The 10000-nt window shown below is 34.3% G+C and overlaps 1 protein-coding gene across 7 annotated transcripts in view; it reads right to left on the bottom strand.

Moving 5' to 3' along the window:
• The window catches only part of LOC125025046 (hrp65 protein-like), a 74190-nt gene that overhangs the window by 55068 nt on the left and 9122 nt on the right, over positions 1 to 10000 (bottom strand). For 5 of the 7 annotated variants that reach the window (XR_007114871.1, XR_007114873.1, XR_007114870.1 and 2 more), the window contains exons 2-9: positions 8531 to 8749; positions 8203 to 8361; positions 7951 to 8093; positions 7702 to 7851; positions 5352 to 5497; positions 4493 to 4683; positions 4126 to 4387; positions 3950 to 4002 (exon numbers count right to left, since the gene is read on the bottom strand). Coding sequence is in view for 2 of the 7 variants with exons in the window: in XM_047612916.1 (XP_047468872.1) it covers positions 3950 to 4002; positions 4126 to 4387; positions 4493 to 4683; positions 5352 to 5497; positions 7702 to 7851; positions 7951 to 8093; positions 8203 to 8361; positions 8531 to 8749 (1323 nt within the window). In the remaining 5 variants the exon portion in view is untranslated. The remainder of the gene's footprint in view (positions 1 to 3949; positions 4003 to 4125; positions 4388 to 4492; positions 4684 to 5351; positions 5498 to 7701; positions 7852 to 7950; positions 8094 to 8202; positions 8362 to 8530; positions 8750 to 10000) is intronic. The other 2 variants (XR_007114874.1, XM_047612917.1) reach the window with 1 other exon arrangement.

The raw sequence follows: 10000 nt of genomic DNA, 5'->3' as shown, positions 1-10000 counted from the left end.
TACAAGCTGTAGTTGTGCTTGAAGTACCAAACAGGAAACTGCCTTACAACTGCCTTACTGGCAATGAATCACAATAAAAAAATGTATTATGAGAAGTGTAATTCTTAGATTTTACATTGAGCTAATGTGGTTGCTATGAACACAAATAGAATGTGCATGTGAGAAAAAGGTCTGCTGACGTTAGCATGAGCATAAGAAAATTAACTCCCCATAATGGACAGTCCATTATGGAGACTGCCCAGTCACATCAGTCAACAGGCCTTCTATCATAGCTGGCTGGACATTCATGCAGGAATCTAGGGGAGAAAAGGCACTAAAGCCTCATCACTTCATATTGCTAATGCACCAAACCAGGACTTAGTTGGTGTAAATATGACATGAAAACATATCCAGACATTGTGTGTTGCCATGTTTAAAGACAGCCTCATATTAATTTGCTTGCCGGCATAGGGTTTTTTAATATACAATCTGAGAAATAATGACAATGCCAAGTAGCCATTTTTGGTCAGACAAAATTTCCCTCATTTCCTTCCTATTTTCACGAAACTGGTGTTTCATTCCCCCCCTAAAGCCACAGAAGTCAATTGTCACCAGCTGTATATTTAAAAACACCAACAGAAACAAACAAACAAACAAACAAACAAACACACACGCACACACTTGTATTTTCCTCTCACTGTATTACTATACAAACATTTTTACATATTCATGTCACTCACATAGGCAAGTACATTTGTATAAGTATTCTTAATCTTACTGTATGAAATAATATTACTCCAACATAGCATTAATCTTAAAAGAGATAAACAGGAAAGACTATTTCCCATCTAATTAGAATTATTCCTAAAAGTCAGAGAGCAATACTAAAGTTGCAGAGGGTCATTCTCATTTTCCTTTAAATGTTATTTAATTCTTGTGTTGGTAAGTGGTAGGATGTCACCTTTGTGCCGCTGTTGTGCCTTGCTAAACATCAAAATGTATTTAGGAGTAAATTTTGCACTGGAATTTGATTCACACAATTCAGACACATCACACCAAAGGTGTAGTTCACACCAGACATTGCAGCAAAATCTGCTAATGCCATGAAAATCAAAGTATAAGTCAAGCTTATTAGTTCAGTCTCATTCTTGTTTCCTTGTGTTTATGAAATTGTAATGAGATTGCAATTTTTTCCCACCCGCCAGTTCTAGCTACCGAGGCTAAACACTGGGTCATTAATAAACATAACTCAGTCATGTAATGTGTTTCTATTTAAGTCACACTTAAGAATGTATTTTTCATTTCAACACCAAAATATATTTTGATTTTCACACAAACTTTACACCTTGAGACCAGATAATATCAAAATATACAAGAAAAAATACCGAACATGCTACGAAAATAAATACATTAGCAATGCTCTGGCATAGCTGATGCGAGTTTAAAAATGTGGACCTTAATGTATAAAATAACCATATTAGTTTGGTATCAACTGGCTAAAAAGCCTCAATACTCCCCAAAAAATGTTTTCTTTTATTGTTGCTCTGTAACTGCAAATATAAAAAAGTAATTACATATTCAATTGGCTTCCATTCTATGCTATAATAAAGCATGTAACTCAAAGAAAGAAAAAATACAAAGGCAAAGCCAAGAGAGAAAGAGAAGAGAAACAGAAAAGAAAAGAAAGGGAGGATTTAAAGGAGCTCAAGGCAAACATTAGTCATCTTAAACTTTCATGTATCAGAAATCTCAAATTATCTTGACTGCAAATATAATGAACAACAATCAAAACTGAGATACATAAGTGTTAATGCAGACTGCTGCTATTGACTTACAACAGGTGTAGAATAGATAGAGACAAATGAAGTATCAATAATAATGACTCATTGTATTAGCATGTGCTTTATCAAAAATTGTACTTCTATTCTGAGCTTATCAATGAGTATTTTAAAAAATAATAATAATAATAAAAGGGTGTTTTTGCTATTGCTATACTAGAACAAACTGGTTTCACAAGAGCATGTATTCTTGCCAAGGTAATGCATTTAACTAGAAAAAAGTTATCTTGTTTACCAAAATAATAATGAACTAAAAGGGAATTCATTACATTACATTTAATAGTTCTAATACATAAGATTTCCAGACAATTAACTTTGAACAATGCATCAAATTCACTTTTTCCAACACTCAAAAGCAGCACAATCTATATATCTTTAACTTCAACTTCAACTTCAAATATACAAAACATTCATAGCAGAACACTACATTCTTCCATAAAATTGGTGTTTCCTTTCAAAATAATACACAATAACATCCATACCATAACCCCTTTCCATTGATTTCATTTCAGTTAATAACCCCTTTCATTGGTTTCATTTCAGTGAATGTTCAAGTTGATGTCTATGCATGTAATTAATTATTTGTTATCTTCCTGCAGTACAGTACTACTAGAATAGTTTCACATCTCAATAAGTATGAAAATAACTGAGACTAGAGAAACTTCTTGTATAACAGAATCTGATGCTTGTAACCATTGACTCAAAGGTTAACAAGACTTTAACGTCTTAAATCATTTGCTGATGTAATTACACAAAAATGGATTGTAATATGTTCAGCCTCATACAAAAAAAAAGATTCTTTGACCTGCCAACACTACTCTCTATTCTGCTAATCGACAACAAAGGCAAGGCACAACTTTATAACACTTTTCCAACCATTTTCTTATGTTCATGGGGAGAACTGACCCAATATTGTATATATCAATGCTCTCTGACATAACTTCAGCTTTTATTCCCATTTCAACTCATGACTTGCCATTATTTGTTTTAACTCAGCACTTTTTCCTTTTGATATTAAATTAGAGGATTTTTCACTAAAATTTCCTTCTTAAGCCATCTTTAAAAAAAAAAAAAAAAATGCTATTGTGTAAAGGCCTTTCAACAAAATGAACTAATAACATACTTACTCACACAGTTTCCATTAAGAAGACCCACACACACATCTTCCAAATCCTTATATTTATAATGCTGGACACGTTTGTAATATTAGACTATAGAAACACTATGACCATGTGTACTTTGCCACAAAATTCTCCTATTACTAGGATTTCCCACTCAGTAAATTATTCTAAATTTCACTTGCTAGCTGAGTTTATTGGTTTGTCCCCTCAACTTTCAAGGCAAACTGCTCCAAGTGTTAATACAAGTTGCAATACATATTCATAATTATTCATAATGCTAGTTGGTCAACCCAAGTTTCACACAAGAAATTTCTTGGAACTACACTTCTTAGTTTCATCAGCAGATCTTGCTAAATTATCAAACCACACCTTTAGCAAGTTATTTAACCCAATGGCGTCGGGTATAGAAAATTAAAAAAAACTCTATGCTCTGGCGAACGGCGGCAGCGCGCCGACTCTGAGCGCGTGAATTTGGTACATCAAGCCGAATCATTGCCTCGGGGCGTTTTGGCGCGGCGCCGCTCCGGACAGCCGCACGCCTCAAATCGGGCGTATTGTTATGACGGCGATAGCCGTGACCCGTCGCCATTGGGTTAAAAACAAGAAATTTCCACCATTCAAAGGAAAAGTATCACAAGATAGGTTTGTGATATTAACTTTAATAAATCATTTCCCCACCAATATGTACATTCCACCCTGTTACAGGGTTAAATAATGGCAAGATTTTTCTAAGTACTTATATCGTAAGTAAATGGGAGCAATTTTCAAGTTGAAATGGGAGAAAAGCTATGGTACTGGTCATCAAAACTTCATGTAACCATTATTTTTCCAATAGACATGTAATAAAAAGGAATGATTTAGGAGTCATAAAAAAAATATATCTATATAAATATATAAATAAAATAAATAAATAGATAAATAAATTGATAAATAAATAATTTATAAAAAGTCTAATGACTAAAGCAATGGCATGACATGAGTAAAAGAGCCAAATGTGTGTGCTATACTCACCGGTGGAGGAGGCAACTCACTCTCACTGTTGCCTCTCTGGTAACTGCCACGGTCTGTCAAGTAGGAAAGAATATAGTTATTTTCCTGTTACCAAAGAAAACTACTATGACAAAAACACTGCAAAATTAATTTACTTTAGTCTTAAAGAATCAGTGCATAGAAGTCCCAGGACTCACTGTCACTCTGCCAAGGGTCTGGACGTCCATCCCATGCACTGTCTCCCCAATTCTGGCCAGTGCCACTACCAACACCTCCTCGACTACCTGCACCAGCTGAGCGTCCCCAGGAGTCGCTTCCTCCTCCACGCCAGCTGCTGCCTCCTTGTGTGCCGTAACTGTCACTGGTGCGTCGCCAGTTGCTACCTTCCATCCCTTGGTAGCCACCACTGCCAAAGCTGTCTTGGCTGTTTTCACTCTTCATTAGATCATTTCCCCGTTCCTTGAAGAAAGGGAAAAAATGTGTTAGTGGACAATACCTCTGACTGCAGTTTATTGCAATTTAGTGTTCACTTATCAGGATTTACAATAACCAAGTTCTACTTACTGCCATAAACTGTCTGTTCTCTTCCTGGCGCCTCCTCAGTTCCTCTTCCTGCTGACGGAACTTCATTGACAACTCCTCCTCCTGTCGCCGTTGACGCTCCTCCTCTTGACGTCTATGTTCTTCCCATTCACGCTGGCGTTGTTCAAAGTCTGACTTAGTGCGCTGATTCATTTCCTCCCTCTGACGCAGCTCTAAAAATGAAAGTATTTGGATTTAGAATTCAACTTTCTTTAAAAAAATATACATATATATATTATAAGGATTTTGCAGTAAAACTTGAACACAGATACATTAACATAAACATATCTATATCTATATAAATTAACATAAATCTAAATACATGAACCTATATAAGCCCTATACTCTCTCATTTGTATAAGTAAAGACAGACATGTACCAATATATATATATACATATATTATATGTTAATGTATTATAGATGTCATATATAAATATAAACATGTATATAAATGTATATATGTATGATTTATATATATATGCATATATAAATATATAGATGTGTGTATATATATAAAACTATGTGTATATATATGTACAGGTATATATGTATATATATGTACAAGTATATATGTATATATATACAAGTATATATGTATATATTATATTAATACACAGCTATATTTATATTTGTATATAATCACTTCATATCAATATCTACACCTCAATCTATAGCTATTCTAAATAATCTATCATTATACTGAATCATACCTGTTCCTCTGCTATACTGTATATAGTTTATGTAATATGTAGCACATAAATACATCATGCATCGATATACATAAATACATATACACTACACACATTTCTATATACATAAAATTCAGGTCTAATAACTCACGTTCTCTCAACATTTCTGTGTCATGCTCATATTTTGCATATTCAATCTGCTCTTCAAGTTTCCTCTTCTCATCAGTTAACTCCCTTTCCAGAGAATCTTTCTTCTTGTCAAATAGTTCATACAACTGCTTCCATTTTAAGCCATACCTGTGAAAACAAATGGAATAAAACTTGTGGAATGAAGATATGACCCCTAAGATCCAGAACATTATTACCAACATTACCACAAACTATAAGAATGCGATGACAGAGCCTAGACTTTGGATTAAAATATCAGTATTTTATTTAAGATCCCTGACAATGTTTGCTGTTCAGTAAATTTTGAAAATCTATTTGTTTTACAGTTCTATATTGTCTTACATGATATAAATCATTGGTAACTAACTCACTGCCCAAATCACGGCTCTACCATCTCATTCATATTAGTATATTCTGATGAATGGTAATAACCCTAATCCTGGTGACAAGGCCATTACATGGTGAAAAAAATTTGACTTGAGAGGTGGCAAAGTTAATACGCCATCATGGAAAAATTTGGTGGAGCTCCAGGGTACCAGGAACATACTGTCATGAGAAATTTAGCTGAAGGGCAGATAACGGGAATGACTTGCCACGAATGCATTAACCCATTCAATCTGGATAACATGAAAAATTGGGCTCGAGAGGAGGGTTAAATGAACATGAAATCATGGTAAATTCTGGCTGTGGGCCAGGGTGAAAGAATTGGCTATCATGAGCATTTCAGCTGTGGGCCAGGGTGACAGGATCAGGCTCTTGTGAGCATTTAACCTGTGGTCCAGGGTGATGGGAAAGACTCTCCACCAGTGCTCAATCCTCTTGGAGGGTGATTGGACTCATTTGGCATTTAGCAAGGGGCCTTGGTATTATTCTCATCAATAAATGATAGTGCAATGTCTTATCTGGCAGAGCACCAGCTCCTGGGAGGATGCCCTTTCCATGTTCAGGATCCTATTCCTGGCTGCCATGACCAGTGGCACTGGTGGTATTACAGAAAATTAAATATTACAATTTTATTTTTATTACACAAATAACAAAATGTTACTTACTGTTATTACTCTAGTTATCGATTACTTAAAGGGATGATATGGAGTAAGTGCAATGAAAGTCTATTACTATCTGGATAAAGCAAATCAAATAATTAATATTGGACACTGGAAAATAGTAATAAAGCTAAAAATGCTTATGCAGAAAAAGAGAAAATAACATTGCAAAGGGGAGGCATACAGTCTTGTCACTGTATTCATGAGCATCTGGCCTACAAGCTGCACACCCGTCAGAGTGGCCAGCCACATTAGCCTAATGCCAATACTTTGGGCCATGTGATTACCATGAAGCACTCGGATCCAGTGGGTTAAGTTCTTGAAGAGTGTTGAAATTCCATAGACATTTAGGATGGGGCTCTTCAATTATTCCTATCAGTAAACGAGTGTGGAATGTACTATCCTTGTGCAATGACTGGAAGTGTACCATGCTCACGATCTTATTCCTGCCTGCCATGCCCGGTGGCAAAGGTTGTATTACAGATTGTATTGCAGAAAATTGAAAAAAAAAAAAATAAAAATCCAAATAACATGTTACAATGCCTTGTCACTTGAAAGATACTCCTCAGGAAATTGCTAATGGTTAACATTAAAGAAGGGGGTGGGGGGGGGAAATGGTTATGGTTTGGCCTCTAGATCTATGATTCAAGTCTTGTGCACACTAACAAAAGACTTACAACCAATTCCTTTCGCAAAACCCCAATTCCTTTCGCAAAACCCCAATTCCTTTCGCAAAACCCCAATTACTTTGTGTGTATTTTTCTTGGCCACTTTTAGTATCAACAGAAGGTTTTAGGTCCTGTTAGAATCAGAAGATAATCAGAAAGTAGATTTTTTTAATTTGCAATGTGCTCAGATTTTCATATTTTTTGCATTCCTTTACAAATATAGCAGTACAATCAGGAAAGAAAGAAAAAACATTAACAACTAAATAAATCTCGATTTCTGTGTCAAAGCTTCTAGGGTTACCAAAAGTTGCACCAAATAAACTAAGTGCATTTTCCCCTACTTTCTAAGGGTTCCATTGGATTTCCTGATTTGAAAACTAGGTTGTGGGATTTCTGAACAAGAGAAGAAATGGGTAAACAACCAAAGTCTCTAGTTATGCTAAAACAAAAAAATAATAATAATACTTATTATTATTATTATTATTATTATTATTATTATTATTATTATTATTATTATAATAATAATAATAATAATAATAATAATAATAATGATGATAAAAAAGGGGTGTACAAGGTAATTTTTTTCATCACTTTTCCAAAGAAATAATGCAACCCTACTCACTCATATTCAAAGGATCCTGGCTGAGCAAAACGAGGGCCTTGTTGCCTTTCCTTGATGTACTCGGGGTTTCGCTTGTTTACATTGATCTCACTCATGCCTTCATTGTCATCCACTACAGCCATTGGTTCAACAATAACTGGACGTGGTGACCTGTAAAGGACAAGGTTCAAATGAAAAGATAGTCAATAACTGCACTACATTCAAATATCAACCAATATCATTAAAGGGAAAAAAATCAAGTACACTTACGATACCATAAAGAAGCAACCATCCTGACACTTCTTGAGAGCCAAATTAGCAGCTGGCTTCTTACAAAATTCCACAACACCTTCACCTGTAGCACGACCACGTTCATCTGTGATCACAACTGCTTTCTCTAGCTCTCCAAAAACCTGATGTAAAGCAATAAAACATTACTAACATATTTTAAAACAATCAAATGCAAAATTTATACCTCCCAAACTATGACCTTTGACATTCTTTTAGATACTATTAACTTACACTAAATGCCTTCTCCAGCAATTCATTTGTCACCCAAGTGGACAGATTCCTGACTTTCAAGGCTGTGCCTGGTGAAGAAAACCTGATCTTCAGTTGCCGACCCTTGTAGTCCTTCAGGTGTAACTCCTGCCTTGCTTTCTCTGCATTGCTCTTATAGTCCTATTAAATTAAATGGCTAATTAGGTTTCTAGTGTAAAACACAATTTGGGCCTTCATGAATATGATCACAATATATGATCACTACAAAATTGTTCTGTCCTTTTTTTCAAAATTATCTTCAAGGCAATTACATACCAACACATTTCAATCCAACAGCCTAAAGACTTACCATCCGCACAAATGCAAAGCCTTTATTCTTGTCAAAGTACACTTCATCAAACTCTCCAAATGGTTTGAACAATTCCTTAACATCATCTTCCTTGATGTCAAGAGGAAGATTTCCAACCCAAAGTCTGCAATGATTTGAGAATTTCCGGACATTTTCTTCACGAGGCACTAAGTCGATCATTGGTCCTGAGAGGGCCTTCAGACGTTCTAAAACCCTATCCTGGAAAGAGAGAGGGAAAAAAAAAAACATTAATAAACCTTTTCTGGCTTGAGGTACTTAGTGGTAATTTACTTTATAAAAAAATAATTTATGACTGAAAATTCATCTTGGTTAAATTTTGTAACTACCTAATTTAATCAGGAATGTCTTACATAGAAGCTGAAAAAAATTGATAATAAGAATAAGGACATCATATTCAGGGAGTGTTGAACATAATAGGGACCAATTGAACAATTTATAGACTCATAACTTTTTCTTCTTCCTTAGTATGCCAATACCAGGGATGACACATTGTACATAGCATGGTAAACCTGGAAAAAAAGTTCTATCTCACATTTGTGTTATGTTATGGATGTGTGTATATATACATATAGTTACATGCATATGCATACATGCATATACATATAGTTACATGCAAATGCATACATGCATATACATATAGTTACATGCATATACATATAGTTACATGCATATGCATACATGCATATACATATAGTTACATGCATATGCATACATGCATATACATATAGTTACATGCATATGCATACATGCATATACATATAGTTACATGCATATGCATACATGCATATACATATAGTTACATGCATATGCATACATGCATATACATATAGTTACATGCATATGCATACATGCATATACATATAGTTACATGCATATGCATACATGCATATACATATAGTTACATTCATATGCATACATGCATATACATATAGTTACATGCATATGCATACATGCATATACATATAGTTACATGCATATGCATACATGCATATACATATAGTTACATGCATATGCATACATGCATATACATATAGTTACATGCATATGCATACATGCATATACATATAGTTACATGCATATGCATACATGCATATACATATAGTTACATGCATATACATATAGTTACATGCATATACATATAGTTACATGCATATACATATAGTTACATGCATATACATATAGTTACATGCATATACATATAGTTACATGCATATACATATAGTTACATGCATATACATATAGTTACATGCATATACATATAGTTACATGCATATACATATAGTTACATGCATATACATATAGTTACATGCATATACATATAGTTACATGCATATACATATAGTTACATGCATATACATATAGTTACATGCATATGCATACATGCATATACATATAGTTACATGCATATGCATACATGAATATACATATAGTTACATGAATATACATATA

The sequence above is a fragment of the Penaeus chinensis genome, chromosome 4 (genome assembly GCF_019202785.1).
Source record: "Penaeus chinensis breed Huanghai No. 1 chromosome 4, ASM1920278v2, whole genome shotgun sequence".
Lineage (NCBI taxonomy): Eukaryota > Metazoa > Arthropoda > Malacostraca > Decapoda > Penaeidae > Penaeus > Penaeus chinensis.
Note: the sequence above shows the minus strand (reverse complement) of the source record. Positions and strands in the feature narration are given on the sequence as shown.